The sequence below is a fragment of the Vitis riparia genome, chromosome 16, assembly GCF_004353265.1.
Source record: "Vitis riparia cultivar Riparia Gloire de Montpellier isolate 1030 chromosome 16, EGFV_Vit.rip_1.0, whole genome shotgun sequence".
Taxonomy (NCBI): Eukaryota; Viridiplantae; Streptophyta; class Magnoliopsida; order Vitales; family Vitaceae; genus Vitis; species Vitis riparia.
Window position 1 is genome coordinate 4674500 of NC_048446.1, and position 18973 is coordinate 4693472.

The 18973-nt window shown below is 29.5% G+C and overlaps 2 protein-coding genes across 3 annotated transcripts; both read left to right on the forward strand.

Annotated features, from left to right (window-relative positions):
- Positions 1–6448: 6448 nt before the first annotated feature.
- Positions 6449–12167, forward strand: LOC117933110 (DAR GTPase 2, mitochondrial). Of its 2 annotated transcripts, XM_034854497.1 has the most exons (8): positions 6449–6617; positions 7911–8015; positions 9052–9129; positions 9502–9652; positions 9824–9894; positions 10283–10379; positions 10560–10765; positions 11830–12167. In XM_034854497.1, exons 1-8 carry the CDS (start codon positions 6468–6470, stop codon positions 12082–12084), a joined length of 1113 nt encoding a protein of 370 aa, XP_034710388.1. In that variant the 5' UTR covers positions 6449–6467; the 3' UTR covers positions 12085–12167. The 2 variants fall into 2 exon arrangements, with proteins under 2 accessions (XP_034710388.1, XP_034710390.1); XM_034854499.1 differs by lacking the exon at positions 9052–9129.
- A 253-nt stretch (positions 12168–12420) lies between these two features.
- Positions 12421–14251, forward strand: LOC117933109 (putative pectinesterase 63). The gene is made up of 4 exons (XM_034854496.1): positions 12421–13115; positions 13231–13437; positions 13505–13746; positions 13900–14251. Exons 1-4 carry the CDS (start codon positions 12516–12518, stop codon positions 14066–14068), a joined length of 1218 nt encoding a protein of 405 aa, XP_034710387.1. The 5' UTR covers positions 12421–12515; the 3' UTR covers positions 14069–14251.
- Positions 14252–18973: the final 4722 nt, after the last annotated feature.

An 18973-nucleotide genomic window follows, 5' to 3' on the forward strand; every position in this document is an offset into this window, starting at 1 on the left:
TTTGCTACCATCAGTTTCAATTGCAACAGGTTGATATACATTGTTGTCAACCAATTGCCTTTCGGTTAGATGTATTAATTGGTTTGTTATTGTCACCTAAAAGAGTATCTTTATAATCAAAAGAACAAAGCAAATCCTCCATTCATGACTTTCAAATTGACTAATTTGTAGCCATGAGTTTGATCATAGTATTACTATTACTTCCCAAACCCTCTATTTACTTGACACAAAATAATTCTCCAAATAACATGGCTCTAATATCACTCGTTGACAATCTTAAAACAATTCCGATATAAAAACAAATCTACATTAAAAAAATTCCATAATTTCCTCTTAATGCTTTATAATACAAGGATTAATTTAATTTATTTTTTATATTTAAAAACCACTCTAATCTACATTAAGTAATTATTGGAAATTTCAAAAATAAATCTATAATAACAATTTTATAAAATAAAACATTAAAGTTGTTGAAACTAAAAGAAAAAACATTTCTAACATTTTTTTTACAAAAAAAAAATTAATATAAAAAGGATAATATGTACCAATCTATATATATATATATATTCTAGGTTTTCTGCTCATCATGGAATTAAGTGTTCAGCACAATTTAAAGGTCTCTAGAAGAGCAAATCATGAAACATTTATTAAATAATTCTTGAAATATATTAAAAAAAATAAAATTATAGCTACTTTCAAATATGTTATTTACGTATTTGTATCATGTAATACTAGTAAATATGAATTTAATTTATATTTCTCTTATTTTATTTTATAATATCTTCAAAAATAAATATCATATAATTTTTATTTTTGAAGTTTTTGTAATTTCTTAATAAGATAAACTTATGAGAGATTATTTCTAAATTATACATTATCTGTTAAAGTTTGATGACCCGAATTCTTTTTTATTAAACCCAAAAAGCTTGTGATGTGACATATATGGTGAAATTATAGTGGGTCGATGGACCTTTTATATATATATATATATATATATATATATATATATATATATATGATGTATAGTTTTATAGTTATTCACAACTCTCCCCTCTTATACCAATCTTTTCATATAGTGGATTTCTTTTTTCTCTACCCATGGTTTTTTTCATCTAGGGTTTTTCACATCAATTTGTGTGTTCTTATTTTTTCTTTTTCTTTTTATTGATTATTCCCGTTATTGTGTACGTAACATTATATTTTGATAGTTTTCTTAAAGAAAAAGTCATAAAATATTGAAATAATTTCAAATTTTTCCATGACTTAAGTCTCCCTTTTTTGTTTTGTTTTTCACATGCAACCTTGTATCGCACAAACACTATCAAATGCCAAATCTAAGCTTTTTTAGTGAACACCTCTTCAACCCTAATAACTTAACCTTATGATTAATATAATTCAGGTAAGATACATAGCTAATCCAACAGTAGGAGGAACATCATCATCCATTCACCTCATGCCCATACCCTTATTTTCTCTATTCCAAAAATAAAAAATAAAAAATAAAAATAAAAATTGTTGTGTGATTATTACTCAAGGGCTTGTTTGGGATATATTTTTACTTCTACACTCAGCAATAGACCATTGTGAATTTTATGCTTGGAAATGTATTTTAAGGAGTAACATTTGAGGACAGTTCTTCCAAATGCTATTAAATTTGTACTTGATCTTTAAATATATATATATATATAGATATATTGTAGTGTTTAAGAAATTTTCCCTCAAAAAGAGCTTAAATGTAATTATGTCTCATTTTGGTGGCTTATTATTATTATTATTTATTTTATTTTGTGGATAGAAATTGATAAGTCAAATTAACAAATTTTAAACAATAATAGTGGGATCATAAAAGTTTTAGGAGAACCAATATTTTTATGACTTTCATATTAAACATTTTTTCTTAAGTGATAAGTTTTTTTTTAATATTATTAAAAAAAATCATAAATTTTTATTAAATGTAAAAGAGAAAGAAAGATAGGTCTTTTGACTTCTTAAAAGTAATTCAAACACATTATTAGTGTTGAATGATTTGCTAGCAATTCTATCATACTATACTTTGAAATCAACATGGGTAAATTAATTGAAATTCTAGCAAATCTTTTATTTTAGTAACTAGATATAATCGAGTTTTCTATAATTAATCAAAATAATTATGAATACGTTCATAACTTTAAATCACTATTATTAAGTAAAGTCAGATGATAGTTGAAAATATACACTTGGATAACTATCTTTTTTTTTTCTCTCTCTCTCTCTTTCACACATTATAGTGGCACACATTCATAAGTCTTTTCTACACCTTCAGCAAATAAAGATACACTTCCTTTTTCCCTTTTCCTTTTCTATTTCTTTATGTCAAGTCAACAAAAAAAAAAAAAAGGAAAAGACTAACAAACATGGACTTAGAATATTACCCTTTTCCCTTTCACATGTGATAATGGGTTTTGGTTCTTTTTTTTTTTTATTATTATTTCTTTTTATTTTTTTAATTGCATTTCATCTTCAACTTGCAATATGTTGTCATATCCCATGAACAAAATTTTTTATAAAATTTTTTAATCAAACATTTACTTATTAGATAATTTTTTATAATGTTGGATCAATTTATTAAAATTTAATTGTATCCATTTTTATATACTTTAGTGAAAGAAAGCTGAATTTTTTAAGAACTCCAATGGTTTTTTTGGTATGATAAAGTTAACATACAATTATTCTCTATATCATATGATGTTTGAAAATTAGTCTCAATAGTTAAAATTTTAATTATATATAATTGATTTTCAAGTAAAATGTGGATCACATTTTTATAATGATGGAAAAAAAGTTTTAAAAATCACCCATATAACTTTGATAAAAGTATTAAAAATCATAATATACATGCAACCCCTGCATTTATGTGGTAAAAAATAATTATAAATCACAAAATTGTTTTTTACCATGCGCTAGAGTCAAGTCAATCAAGTGGAACATGCCTAAAAAGCAAAGGAACCGAAAAAGAGATTATATATATTCTCTCATTTTGGACTTCGAGTCTTCTATTTTTTTCACATCTACCTAATGCTTTAATTTGTAAGTAATAAATTGAACCATCTCGTGATTAAAAAGAAAACCATTACATCTTAGCTTTTGAGACCAAGCTAGTGGATTGAGACTAGTAATACTTAAGTTTACTTTTTCAATATATATATATATATATATATATATATATATATATATATATATATATATATATATATATGACTTATATATTACTTTTTCTCACTTAGCTTGCTAGTCTTTCCCCCTTTTATATTTATTTTATCAAAAGGAAAAATTATGAAATTAAAAATTTTAAATATTTCTCTTCATTTAACCACTATTTATCACCATGGACCTTTATTTTTTACATGCACCCCCACTTGATGTAACATGATGAGAAGAATAATGATTGATAAGAGAAATATAGCTTCTATTATTTAGAAAATAATAATAATTATTTTGGAGTTGTCACTTATTTTATTTTAATTTTTAAAGGGAGATAAATATAAAAAATTTAAAACTCTAATAAAAAAATAAGGCAATGTTTGTGGAGCAAGAACAAATACAAAGGTTAGGTTATTTATTAGGAATGTTTGAAATATAGTAAAAGAAGAAGATTGAGAAAATTAATATACAAATTTTATTGATGATTAATGAATATTTATATACAAATAATGTTTGAGGGGATAAACCTTGACTATTTAAGATTATAGGAACAAGTCTATCTATTACTCTAATTTAAATTTTGTCTTCTACTCTAATTCAAACTAATTAATAATAATTATCTTCTATTTTAAGCTAAACTAATAATAGATAAATACTAAGATTTAAATCAAGGATAAATATTAAATTTTGCTAACATGCTCCCTTAAAAAGGATGTTTAATTGGAGATTCTAATCTTAGTCTTGAGAGAAATACAGTAACTATGATATAGTGGTTTTGACAAAGCATTTATAAAAAACACATGAGCAACACAAAGAACATCATTTCAAACCCGATTGGGAATGAAATGGAAATCAATGGCCACATGCTTCATGTGAAAGTGAAATAATATTAGGTTGGAGCAGAGCAAAATATCAGAGAATGTTAAAGAGGCATGAAAAACACAAATCTAGCATTAGGTGAGGAGACAAGTGCCAAGGTGGTATCCCATAGGATCTACCAAACAAAAGGTATCACCAAGGCCTTCATATGCTAATTTGTGTCATTTAGTGTGAGCAAATAGAATCTAAAAATGAGAAAGAGAGATAGAAACTTAATATAGAATTTAACAATGAGAAAGAGAGGGGAGAGAAACAAAAACTTCATGCCCTGGTTGAGAACATAGGTTTATTTATAGGTATATAAAATTAAAAGAAATTAAATATAAAAATTGAAAGGAGATAGAATTCATAAGGATGATATCGAACATGCATCATCATCATAATAGGAAGTATGAATTGAAAAGATATTATAAGGGAATATTGACTTAGGAATATGAAGTTAAAAGACATTAAGAACTGAAAAGACATCATAGGGGAATATGAGCTTAGTAGACATCAACATGTATTGAAGGGGTTTCTTGTGCTTATAAGAGAATAAAAAAATTTTGGACAAAGTTTTTGGGTATAAAACATTTTAAAGATTGTGTTGGTACTTCGGATGATAACAACATTGGTTTTGTCACTGGCCATGGATGATTGATGAGAAGAATAGTGATTGATAAGAATGACTTCGAGAGAAGTAGAGCTTGGTCTTCTGATACCATATAATGAAAGAAGAAGAAGATTAAGAAAATATGACATACAATTCTCATTGATTATTGATGAATATTTATATATAAATAACATTTGAAGGAATAAACCTCAATTGTTTAAAATTAAAGGAACAACTTTACCTTCTACTCTAATTCAAACTAATCTTAATTATTTTCTATTCTAAGTTAAACTAATAATAAATAATTTACTAATACTTAAATTAAGAATAAACATTAACTTTTGCAAACATAAGGCATTCCTTTAAACTTAAACTAGACTATGTCTCCGGTAAATAAATTGAGGAAATTTGACATTCAATTAATTAATTAGTAGACATAATATAAAAAAAATGGACAACATGCAATATATCATAGAACATGTCTGTCAAAGAACACGGTGGATTGTAAGAAAAAAATATGAGTCTTTGTGACTTACATGATGTTATTTGTATAATCAAGATCTAATTAAATGATAATATTTCAAATTTTATAAATAATCTATTTATAGGACAAAATTCAAATTTCTTTGATGTCAATTTTATATAGTTCAATTTATAAAGTAAAATTCTAATTTAAAGCCTAATATTATACAATTTAATTTTAAAAATAAAATTTTAATTTTAATAACATGAATTTACAAAAGATCAATCGCAAAATGAAATTTAAGTTTAGTTACAAAACTTTGCAAATTTGATTGGAGAAATAAATTTCCAATTTTATTAATATTGTACAAAGAATAGTGGACACAAATAAATAAATAAAATTTCAATTTAACTTACAGATTTTTAAAAAATTAATGGATTAAATAATTTAAAGATTTTATAAAAATTACCTTACAAAAAATTAATTAAAATTTCTAATATTACTCATACAACCTTACACAATTAATGGATAAAAACAATTTTTTTATTTTATTTGATTAAAATTACCATACCAAAAAAAAAAAAAAATAGAAATGATTTAATTCAAACAATATTAAAAAAATTAATTAGTAAAATAATTTTTCTAATTTTATTAACATGAATAAATTTTTTTGACTCAATTTAGACAACCTTGCAAAATTAATTGATAAAATAAATTTTTAAACGTTATTAACGCTATATAAAAAATATATGAACTAAATTCTGATTTAATACATAACCTTTCAAAATTAACTTTTAAAAAAATGGATTTGAAATAAAAAATTAAATATGTAAAATTTTAAAAATCCGATTTAAATTAAATAACCTTCTAAAATTACTAAAAATTTAATTTAATTTGCACGGTCTTACAAAATTACTTTATAAAATAATTTTTTTTTATTAATATAGAAATTAATAAAATAAATAATTAAAAATTAATTTGTATAATATTTTGACTTTTTCAATTTAATTAATTTTTTTTTTAAAAAGTAATAAATAAAAAATTATTACTCTAAATTTTAAAATCTCTGAAAGTAATTTTTAAAAATATGAGATAAATTTATTTATTTTTTTAGATTTTTTATTTTAATAAGTATTAAAATGAAAATTTTATTTATTTATTTAAATAAAAAAAATTAACAATTTCCTGATTAAATCAACAATAATAATTTGTGGGCATAGTAAATAAGATAAGGCTTAAAAAATGTTGAAACGGCGTCGTTCAATTCAATATTTTACTGCATGGTTCTCATGATGTTTCTCCGAAGACTAAAACGCATCGTTTCAACTCCGCTGTCCTGGAGTTAGAGAGCCAATGACAATTGCCAATTTGGAGAAGCGATTGGGCAGTGGTGTAAAGAGAGCGGCCAAAACATGGTTCAGTCCTCACATGGCTGCGGCTTCTCGCGCTGTTGCCGAGCGCATTCCGCTGGTGGATATCGTCCTCGAAGTCAGGGATGCTAGGGTTTGCTTTTCCTTCACTTTCTTCTCATTTATTCATATGTAAAACTAGGAGCACGCCGACTGTTTGATAAAATGCCTCAATGATTCAGTTTGAATGTTTGTTATGAAAATTTTGAATGTTCTGTAATTGGGTTTTGGATTTTGTAACGGTCGCCTCTAGTGTAAGTTCTCAGTTTGATGGTACTGGGAAAATGCTTCTCGTACCTCCACTTTGACCATCTGCAGATGTTGCATAAAGTGATGGGGGGTAGAAAGGGATTAAAAGTGTGTTTGGCAGTGATTATGGAAAGTGTTTCTAGTATTTTTAATGTTTGAAAAATAAATATTTTCAAGTATTAAAAATGTTAAAAACACTTATCAGAATCACTGTCAAATGTACTCTAATTTTCTTTTCATCCCACCTGGTTTATCATTTCTTCTCTCACCTCCTAAAGAGGGTGATTGAGAGTGGAAGAACTGAGAAAATATTAAAATCAATATAAATATTTCTTTTTTATTCCAAGCACCACTTGCCTATTAGCATGATTGTAAGGTAGATGGGATGGAAAGAGCAGCAACAAATGAGGTGGGGAGAGTAGCATCTTCAATACCGATTACCTTTACTCTTTAGAAAGTGTTAATGGTGGTGGATGTGGTGGTATGAGAAGCAAGGAAGAGACTTCCATCTCAAAACTAAAAAAAAAAAAAGAGTAAAAGAAAACTCAACAGTAAGGGAATAAGAACCCAAAAGGAGAACAACATCAATGCACACTAGTTCTCTGAACAAATAGCTTGGTCCTTTCTTTTGGGGTGAGGTGGCTGGTGAAAGGAGGATATCATTACTATAATTCTGGATGATTTTTCATCATGTAAAGGGTAGCATATCTTTGCTACATTCAAAATTTGTACACCAAAAAAAAGAAAAAAAGAAAAAAAGAAAAAAAAGGGAAGCTTGTTTCAATCCAAGTTGATAAGGGACAGTTGTAAATTAATGAATCTCTGGGGGGTGTGCATATGCAATTCCCATTGATTTTTTTCTTGTAAAATTTCAATTAGTGGATCTATTTTCTTGTTTTTTTCTTTGCTGATAATTGTATTTACCAAGGGTTTGTATTAGCTATAACTCAAAAGAGAAACATGTTTAAATAAGAACCATAAATTTGGTTCTAAAGCAAGCTCAAGAGAGATTTCTCTTAATAGCCTTTTCTAGGGTGAAATTAGGATATTGGCATGACTTGATTTATCTCTCAGTACATTTCTTAACCATTCTCTTAGTTTTATGTTATTGACACTAGCTTGGTTTTCCAACCTTTAGATTCCATTGTCCTCGGAGTATGATCAGTTGAGGAACTTCCGATCTTCCTCCAAGCGCATTATAGTCTTGAACAAGATGGACCTTGCAAATCGCTCAGAAATAAAGGTGGCTATTTTTTTATCCGTTCTGTTTTGTTTTTCATTTTTTGTCCATTCTGTTTTATTTTTAATTATATATATATATATATGTTTATTTATTTATTTTGCCTAGAAAGGATTTCTACTAAGGTTGAGTATATTGAAGCTAGTGATTCTCTTATGCATTGCGTATGAAATTCCTTGATTGAAAAACTGGTGAATCAATAGATTTTTTTTTCTTTTGGTAGGTGATAAATTCAATACTGAATGACAAACAATGTGAATTGTTGTGTAAGTTTAGGAAAATAATTTTATACTGCAAGAGATATATTCAGCTATATATCTATTGTCGACAACAAAATTTTGGCCGTTAGGTTTTGGTTCATATCAGGCTTATGTTGGCATGAAGTTCTGTTAAGTTGATTGAAATTGATAAAGGATTTGTGTTCTTGTGCTATAATTTGTATTGCTGATATACCCTACCTACAATTCTGTATGTCTCATTCATAATGTTTTTTTTTTTCTTTCCAAAGAGACTCTGATTTTTCATTTCAGCAATAGTATTCCATAATAACTGGGAATTGTGACTTTGAAATTTCAATGATATAACTTTGAAATTTTGTGCTCAAATAACTAATAAATTAAAATCTCATGATGTAAAATTATATAATTTCTGAATTTCCATGATAAGAACATAACCCTTTCAATTAATCCTTTCTAATTAGCCTTGTTTCTTCTTTTTCTTCTCTTTCCATTTCTCTTCATGCTTAAAGCCTAAAAATTTTGTTCACTTGCCTCCTTGTTAATTTAAGCCCATCCAATGAATATTTTGATAAGTGCTCAAAGTTCTGCTGAAAAAGCAATGTGCTATTGTACCACTTATTTGAAGCTTAGTTTGATGCCACAGAAGGTGGGTACATTTATTTGAGAATGGGGACATATTTTCTCCTGGAATAATTTTATGTATTTTAGAATATTGACAGAGATTAAACTCACTTAATTGTGATTTATATATCATTTTATGTTTTCTTTATGTACTTTTGTTATATTTCATTTCACTGTAGGAGTGGATGAGATATTTTGAGCAACAAAACTGCATTTCTTTTGGGGTCAATTCCCATAATAAGGACAACATCAAGGAGGTAACTTTAGTAATCCTTTCACTAATCATTAAGGGCCATTTGAATCATTTCATGGTGTTTTACAGACTGTTGTTTAAGTCGATTTTGCTGAGTTCAAAATGAGTCTATTTCACTGGATGTATATTATCAGCTGCTCAATTATATATAGTCATATTGTTCTGATTTTTCAATAGTAGTCTTTGGTAAGGATAGCTTGTGTTTGTTTGCTCGTGCAATGATCCTTTTTCAGGTATAAATTTAAAATGTTTATCAATAATTTATATATATGCAAGGAAGTAAAACCCATTCTTCTCTGATGGATTCTCATGATATCATCTGTCTTTTTGTTTGTTAAATTAATATCATTTAATAATAACAATTCATATTTTACAGTGCCTGAAGTTTCTACAAGCTCAAGTCAAAGAGGTAAAGAAGATTGATCACTCTAGTTATACTGCAACAATAATGCTTGTTGGGATTCCTAATGTTGGTAAATCAGCCCTGGCCAACTCTTTGCATCAGATTGGGCGGATTAGTGCTGCAGGTAATACAACCTTCTTTAGTTGTCTTAGCTGCAGGAATATCTTCTTTTCCTTCTTCTTTCTTTATATTTTATTTTCTGAAATTCAAGGCATTTTATCATCGAAGATTATTATCTTCATGTGTTTTAACCTTTTGTTGGATTCTTACTTTATGGCTATTTATTGACTTTAAGAAAAGGGAAAATTGAAGCGTGCAACTGTGAGTCCAATTCCAGGGGAGACAAGAGATATCAGTAGCTTGAAGGTGTGCAGCCACCTGTATTTTGCTTAGAATTCATTGGAAAATTTTACATACTATTGAAATTGATAAAAGGTCATAATAGCACATTCTGTTTAATTCAAAGATGACCAAATTGCTTGAGTATTCATGATCTGTTTGTCATTCCTTTTGAGGATTCAGGCTGTTGCCAAGCAAATTGATGAAAGAAATAGGAATTTTGGAATCTTTTAATCATCCGGCCTTGGAATGGTTGTTCTATATTTTAAATTTCTTTTGCATTTCTCCAACTTGTCGACAACCAACTAGCATACAGAATTAGTTATGAAAGCTTCAGCAAGTTTCTTTTCTTCCCCCTATTTGTTTTTCTGTTTATGTTCGTTATCTTATGGAAGAAATTGATTTTCATTTTCAGATTGGTAGCCACCCTAATGTTTATGTCTTGGACACCCCTGGTATTTTACCCCCTGACATTCTTGATGTTGAGGTGTGCTCCAAACTGGCTTTAACAGGTATGACACTGGTGCTATATGCCTAATGTTTTGGCCTGCAGCTTGTACAATTTAGTGAACCAAAGTTAGTCAGGCAAGCGATCTGAGTGAGTTATCCATACTGTGTTATATCTGTAATGGATTAGATGATTATTTCCAGAATTGTCAACTATCTTAGCTGGCTTCCTTTTTCAACTGCAGGAGCTATTAAAGACTGTTTAGTTGGGGAAAAAGAACTTGCTCAATATTTTCTTTCTATCCTCATCCGGAGTGATGAATACAAGAAATGGGAAAAGTTGTCCACTGAAGAGAATGAGATATCAACTATAGACCAAAGAGTAGGCTGTTTGGGTAGCTCTGAGTTAGATTCAAGACAAAAAAGGCAATATCCTACTGATCATACGCAGGTATGTGAATTTAAGTTGCCAAATAAATCAACAATAATATATGCGCAAAGTTATTAAGCTAGAGTTTCAAGGACCTTTTGTTATCATATTTGTGTTCATAACAATGAAATGGTTCTTTGGTAAGAAGATGTTTGATGAAATATTGTCTTTGAGCTGAAGTAATTGTAAATTTTACATGTGCTTGTATCTGCAAACTAGACCTCGTATGATGAAACAAATTCCATCCAGTTGCTTTTGAAAAGAATGAATAATCTTCCTTTACATTGAACTAAGCTCAATCTTGCCTCTAGAATTGAGCTTTTGGTTGAAGGAACCTCTTGTCATTAGATGACACTCCCAGCCCACTCTGAAGCCGCGTCTTATACTTTCTACTAGGGAGACAAAATGTGCTTCTCCTACTGTGAAAGACCCGGAGGTCCCTAACAAGTAGAACCTCACAGATTGCCTTAAATTAAGTCCAGCCTCATTGGAAACTCAAATTATTCCATGTAAATATTGACTGTTTAATGAGAACATTACGGAGAACCTTGCAAAAACTTTAGAGTACTCCCACACATCTACAATCAAAAGCTTGGACTTCATGCGTCTTAGGTTGTGGTCTTGTGTCTTCACCTTGTCTCTCAATTTGCTTATCAATGTTTGATGCTTTGGCTTCTTTAAAATAATAAAATCACTTACGAATAATCCAACATGATCAGTAATTGTGCTGTATTCTTTATTGATCAAAAAGTTGTCATATCCTACAGCCTTCTTCATAATCTCGTCCATCAGAAGTCAGGACATAGTACATCAAACAAGTGAAAAAAAATAATACACAATTTGATGACTCCTGGTCTTTAAAAACTAGAAGGAAATTCTTCATTTTTCCGACTAACATCTTCAGCTCCCTGTCACTTGTCACCATCCTATGTAATTTAACAGACATCTTGGCTAAAAGGACATCATGATGTATTATGCTTGCTAATGAAACAGATGCACCATGAGTACCAACCAGTTTGATAATAGTTCTGATTCTCTCTTTTTCTCTTCTTCATCTGTAAATGATACCATTGTTATTCAAACAGGATTTTGTCGTGCGTGAAGTCCGTCGTGTTCTCTTCGAGACAATTTCATCTTTTCCCGGTAGTCTGGAAAAAGAAAAGGATTTGTCAAGGCTTATAGAAACACAGTTCACAGCCCTGCGGGAAGCTTTGAGGGTGGCTTCTGAATCAGGTGAGGATGTTGAGAATAAAGTTGCTGCTAAGTTACTTAATCTGTATAGGACTGGAAGGCTTGGTCATTGTACTTTAGACTCCGTTCCAAGGAATATTATTCAATGACTTGTTGGCATGAAAATGTTACATTTTTATTTATTTTATGTTGAATATTTTAATCATTAATATTATTAATAAAGAATAAAAAATTTTGGACTTCATCATCAATAATTTATTACAAACTAAAGGGAGCCAAAACTAAGAGGGATATTTTCAATATACCCATTGTAACCTTTCTTAATTTTGAAATTATCAACTATGTCACCCTGAAGAGGGATATATTGAAAGTAGTTTTAATTTAAAAGAACGTACGAGTTGAAATCGGGTGTCCATCAACAGTGTCAACAAATTTTGGGTTCTATCTTCTCACTTTGTAGTTAGAAATATTTACGTAAATTTAAAATCAGAACCGTGGAATTTTAAAAAATTAGTATTAATTGTTATATTTTAATGGTAAGGATTGAGCTTCAAACACATTATAGTTTTGAGGGAAAGAAATGGTCAAGATTGAGCTCCACTGCATCACAGAAGAAGGGATGGCGTGGCTCTATAAATTGCAGTACTATCTCCTTCCTCATAACCTCATTCCATACATACTTCAGTCAAGAATGGCTTCAACAATGATATCCATTGCTTTCTTCTTCCTCCTCCTCCTCTCATCATCGGCTGTACTTGCCGACAATGACAATGCACAAATCCCTAGCGATAAAAGTCAACTAGCTCCATGGTTCAGAAATAGCATCCAGAAGTACAAGCTCCGGAGGACGACGCTGGATCCAGCCCTAGTGGAGGCGGAGGACAGAGTAAAAATCATCAAGGTGAGTAAAACCGGTGGAGGAGTCTTCAATACGGTGATGGCGGCAGTCAATAGTGTTCCAGCCGGTAATACTCAGCGCGTGATTATATGGATTGGAGGCGGAGAATATGAAGAGAAAATCAAGATCGATAGGGATAAGCCCTTTATAACATTCTACGGATCACCGGAGGACATGCCAAAGCTGTCATTTGATGGGACGGCAGCCCAGTTCGGGACAGTGGACAGCGCAACGCTCATAGTGGAGTCGGATTACTTCATGGCGGTGAACATAATTGTCATTGTGAGTGAAGTAATTAGATGTTAGGATGGCAATGACACATTTTTAAAAAATTCTTAGCCAAAAATGGGAAGTTTAATTATATGTATATGTTGGTGTTATCATTAATTAATTTCAGAACTCGTCCCCAAGGCCGGACGGGAAAAGGAAGGGAGCCCAGGCGGTGGCACTGAGGGTGTCAGGCGATAAGGCCGCGTTTTATAACTGCAGGCTGATCGGTTTTCAGGACACCCTATGTGATGATAGGGGCAGGCATTTTTTCCATGGATGCTACGTTGAAGGCACTGTGGACTACATATTTGGAAGTGGAAAATCTCTGTATTTGGTAAGTTTTGGACACTGCAAGTATATATGGGATGCCAACTGTTGGTGAAAACGTTGTTTTGGTGCAGAGCACTGAGCTACATACCAAGGGAGACGGCGGATTTTCAGTGATCACAGCGCAGGCAAGGAACCTTGAATCGGAGGACAATGGATACTCATTCGTCCACTGCACCTTGTCAGGTACTGGCGGCAACACTTTCTTAGGGCGGGCATGGATGAGTAGACCGAAGGTGGTGTTTTCATACACCTTCATGAGCCCTGTTGTCAGTCCTTTAGGGTGGTCCAATAACATCCACCCTGAACGGGAATCGTAAGTTCTCCTTCTCTTTCTTTATTGTTTTCTTTAACAGACATATTGTAACATGATGAACGAGAGACGATTCATCCAAAAACAAGGGCAAAACCCCTTGTCCTACAGTGAGGAAAGTCCAATGCTTGGTAATATGTGTGCATGACTTTACAGATTGGTTTTCTATGGAGAATACAAGTGTATGGGACCAGGGGCAGACACATCTAAACGATCCAAATTCACCAAGGAACTAGACGATGATGGAGCCACACCCTTCATCACCCTCAACTACATTGATGCTTCAACATGGTTGCTTCCTCCCCCAGGTCTTGCACTCCGTTGAAAGACATGAACAAAGATACACATTTGGTATGTAACCTGCGATGAATGATGATGGCCACGTTCTGCTTTCATTCCCTTGACTTTGGGTGGTCGGAATAGTAATTGAAATGGGGGAATCATAATGCATGTATACCAATAATTGTAATTCTATGCCTATTAAATGAATTGTCATTATTGTTAAAAACTTCTTTTCTTCATGAATGTGAGATATATAAAAGGTTTGAAATATCCGTAAACACGGATATATCTGTATTTAGGATTTTACGGATATTTGGATATTTTGATCAAAATATCAAAAATTCATGAAAATACTTAAAAACTTAAAAAAAAAATGATAAAATAATTGAAAAATATGATTAAACATAATATTTATTAGATTTTTATAAAAAAAAGGGTTAAATTCCTTTAATATATTTATATTAATTTATTTTAAAATTTTAAAAATATTTTTATTAAACCATGTTTTATTACATTTTAAATAAAAATTTAAATTGATTTATATAACATATTTTATTTGAGATTTAATTTCTAGAATTTTATTATAAATCTTGTGGTGACAACTTTTTCTATTAACATTAATTTATTTAAATAATTAAAATTATTAATAATTTATCTTATCAAATTAATTTTAATTTATAAAATATTATAATTTCATTAATTTTCTTTATATGGTAGCAATTTTTGAGTAAACTTATATTTTTAAGCTAAAAAATGGAATTTAATTCACTAATATGAAAATATATGGAAAAAAGAACCCCAAAAATTTTAAATTAGTATTATCTTCATCTATTTTAAAAACAATTGAAATATATGGACTTGTTAATGAGTCATTCAATTATTCCCAAAAATGCCCTTTTACTTGTCATTTCATTCAAAACAATTGACAACTAGACTCCTTTAAATAAATGTTTTCTTCCTTTTAAGATATTATTATTATTATTATTATTATTATATTATCAAACAAATCCTATTTAATCATAATTATCAATTCAAAAAGTAGTAAGGTTGTTTATTAAATACTAAATAATAAATTTAATAATATATAATTATTTTAATTATGATTAATTTGTTTAATATAAAATATTTATTTATTTATTTTTATACTATATATCAAAATACAACCAAATTGTAAAACATTTTAGATCTTAACAACTCTTACAACAAATTTTATTCTCTTTTATATTAAACAATTATTAATATTATATAATAAATACAAATTTATTATTAGTTTATTTATTATCAAAAATATGAATTTATTTTTAACTTATTAATACTAGAATAAACTTTGTTTTTTTTTTTTCAAATTCTTAATTTATAATGTTTCTAGAGAAAAAAATTCCCAAATAATAAAATAATAATAATAATAAAATATCTAAAAATAAGAGAAATATCTACGTAAAGGAGTCTAGTAGTCAATTGATTTGATTTGGATGACATGATAAGTAAAGAGGCATTTTTGAGAATAATTGAATGACTCATTAAAAAAAAAGTGTATTTCAAATTATTTTTAAATGGATGAAGATAATAATACTAACTTAAAAAATTTAAGATTCTTTTTTTCATATATTTTCATATTGGTGAATCAAATTCCAGTTTTCCCTATTTTTAATATTTTAAAAAATATTTAAAATTAAACAAAATTAAAAGGATAAATATATAAAAAATGATAATAATTTTAAAAAAATATAATTAATGAGATAAATATGAAAAATAGTTAAAAATAAAAAGATAATATAAAATAAAATGATAAATTACAAAAAAAAAAAAAAAAACTTCTGCCGAAAAAATTGGCAAATTTTTCAAAAAAATATCTAATAAATCGGTGATATTTGGCCAAAAATTGGCTTTTTAAAAATAAAAATAAAAATTGCCGATTTATTGACACCGCCTATCGCCTTATGTCCCGACTTATCCCCGACGTCAATTTATTGGCGAAATTGCCGATTTCGTTTCGGCCACGGTTGATAACCGGATTTTCAAACACCGGATATATTTATCACATTCATTTCAAATACAAAATCCTCATTATGACTCATATGGTTTCATGAAAGCTCTAATCTCTGAACATTTCTAATTAGAGATGAACTCTTACACCGTTGCTCTATCACTATCTAAGATTACGTTTACACATCAAGTCTTGATGTTGGCTTTACAAATGCTAGAAACTTGTTATGTAATGCACCCATTACTTGCTAACCATTCACAGATCTTTTTAAATAACAATTTTATCAAACTCTCGATTCATTAGAACAACTTAAAAATATATTGGAAATGGATCGTACACTACCACTTTTACTACATCTTTTTCCAGCTATCAGACTTACAATAAAAAGCAGTTGGTATGAGAAGAAATATAGACGAAATATATCTCAATCCTAAGAAAATAAAGCAATGGTCTAAGATATTTTATCTCAAAGCACTTGTGTAGATGCCATTGATGTCTCTATTCCATCTATATTATTTCTCATAACCACCATATCATGCACGTAGAGAAGCAACAAAATTATACCTGATCATACTTGCGTAGATGACATTGATATCTCTCCTTCCATCTATATTATATCTTGTAAAAACCATATCATGCATGTAGAAAAGCAACAACAAAATTCCTTGATTAGAGCATTGAATGTACAAAACTGAAGCATAAGGGCTTTGCACAAAAAAAAAAAAGAAAAAAAAAAAGAGAATCATATAAGCAAGTGATGCCTTCTTAAGGACATATAGAGCATGATACAATCTACAAACTTGATTTTTGTGATTTGAACATAGTCTAGATAGATGTTGCATATAGACTTCTTCTTTATGGTCACTATTTAAAAAGATATTTTTGACATTTATTTGAGATAGTTGCCACCTTCTTATGAAGCCATAATAATAAGCAATGAATAGATGTCATTTTAGAAACTGGAGCAAAGATTTCATCATAATCCATTCCATATTCATATATAAATCCCTTTTCCACTAACTAGGCCTTCTACAAATGGTTCCATTTGATCAATTTTTTTTTTTTTTTTTTACTGTGTACACCCATTTACAACCAACTATAGATTTTCTAGGAGGTAACATGACAACACATCATGTACAAGTCTTATTCAAGGCCTCTATTTCTTCATCCATTGCCTTTTGCCATATTTTGAAGGTTCTTTGTGGTAAGAGGGAATTGAAGACAATGGATGGTGATTAATTTCTACATTTGGTTCATTGAATAGGTCAAGAAAAGTGAATGACTTAGGAGACAAATTATTGGAATCGCAAAATTGATGTGAAGAGGCATATTTTCCTGTCATGAGGCATAGCAAGAGCATCTAAATCTTTTGGAGGTTAGATCATAACACTTTGTCCTATACCGTAGCTAAGAAAACACAGATTGCAAATCTCTTTGAGAGTTTATCACTCTTAACTTTAGGAAGAAGAAGCAAAAAAAAACTAAAAAACATGGAGTTCGGAGTAATTGGGTGAATGCTAAAAGAGACGCTAATTGGGTGAATGAAATTGTCCCATTGATAGCAGATTCTTCTTTAAGCTCTTCACAAATCATACCTTTAGAATAGTGTGAATCATACTATCTTCCATCCTTACTTTGATGGAGCTAATGCAACAATCTCTAAGGCAAGATCATTGCTCTTGTACATTGATCCTCTTGAGATAGGTTCATATTGGTGAAATCATTCTCTATGGGAATTCATGTATCATGTTGTTATTGAGTCAACCAACAAAACTTTAGTAAATCTTTTTTTGCCTTCCACAATGGTTGTTGCCTTGTTGTACAAGATTTCACTTTGATCCAAAGTACATGCTACACAACTTTGAGTATTTGAATGACATAGATCATTTCCCTTTCATGTTTTTCTCTACCCCTCCTTTGTAGTGCCAATACTCTTTTTTCACGTGCCCTAGTTTTTCATAGTGATAACATTTAACTTTCTTCTTACCTTGGAACTTTGACCTATTTTAGTTGTAACTCCTACTAGTTCGAGCCATGTTCTCTTGATCTCTCTAATAATAATTAGAGTCTTGATTTGTTGAGAAGATGATATTTTGTCTTTCTTGTTTTTAAGCTTACTTTCTTCCTCAAGTGCAACAAACTCAACATCATTAAAGACTAACATTGTCTTCAAAGCACCATTGGGCACATTTATGATGAGATGATCATATGAATTAGGTAGACTTTGGAGCAGAAGTTCAGTAGTTCCTTCTCTTCTATGTTATGCTCCATAGCTTATAGTTGAGAGAATAAAGTCTTCAGGGTGTTGATGTGTTCAGTCATCGAAATAGATTCAAACGTACGAAGAGTGTAGGGTTTTCTTTTCAAGAAGATATTTTTGTGAAGTGACTTGGCTTCATATAATTTTGTTAAAGTATTCCAAGTTTCTTTCATCATTTTGAGATGTTTGACAGTATATTATATGCTATTGCTAAATGCAAGCTTGAAACGACATCTCCATCCATTTGCTCTTACCTTTTGCCTTCAACATTTTCCAGTTTTTCGTCAATTGCTTCTAGGTAATTTTCTTTCCTCAAGATAACTTTCATTGTCATTTTCCACAACCTAAAATTGCTCCCATTGAACTTTTCTATTTCAAATTTCATTACCATTTGTTTCACTTTTATAGTGAATAGTAACCTAAAATAGTAGTAAGTGTCTATGTATTAATACATCAAGAAAGTCCCTAGGAAAGCGGAGGGGTCACAATGGTTCCACTTAAGACGCCTTTCCTTAGGCTCTTATCACCCTTTTGATAGAACTTTCCTATACATGTGTTAATTACACAAGTAACCAATTACTATCTTAACCTTGGGTTAGATACCACTTTTATAAAATGATTCTTGCAATAATAATTTGAGAATAGAACAATAAAAGGAAATGGAACAATGAACAAAGTAATAAATAAAACAATAGTCAAAA

Bases quoted from the DNA above. Each gene is read 5' to 3' on its own strand.
- LOC117933109 (XM_034854496.1), top strand. From the start codon at position 12,516: ATGGTCAAGATTGAGCTCCACTGCATCACAGAAGAAGGGATGGCGTGG. The intron at 13,438-13,504 runs GTAAGTTTTGGA...GTTTTGGTGCAG, and splicing joins GTGGAAAATCTCTGTATTTG to AGCACTGAGCTACATACCAA. The intron at 13,747-13,899 runs GTAAGTTCTCCT...ATGACTTTACAG, and splicing joins ATCCACCCTGAACGGGAATC to ATTGGTTTTCTATGGAGAAT.
- LOC117933110 (XM_034854497.1), top strand. From the start codon at position 6,468: ATGACAATTGCCAATTTGGAGAAGCGATTGGGCAGTGGTGTAAAGAGA. The intron at 6,618-7,910 runs GTTTGCTTTTCC...TCCAACCTTTAG, and splicing joins TCGAAGTCAGGGATGCTAGG to ATTCCATTGTCCTCGGAGTA. The intron at 9,895-10,282 runs GTGTGCAGCCAC...TTTCATTTTCAG, and splicing joins GAGATATCAGTAGCTTGAAG to ATTGGTAGCCACCCTAATGT.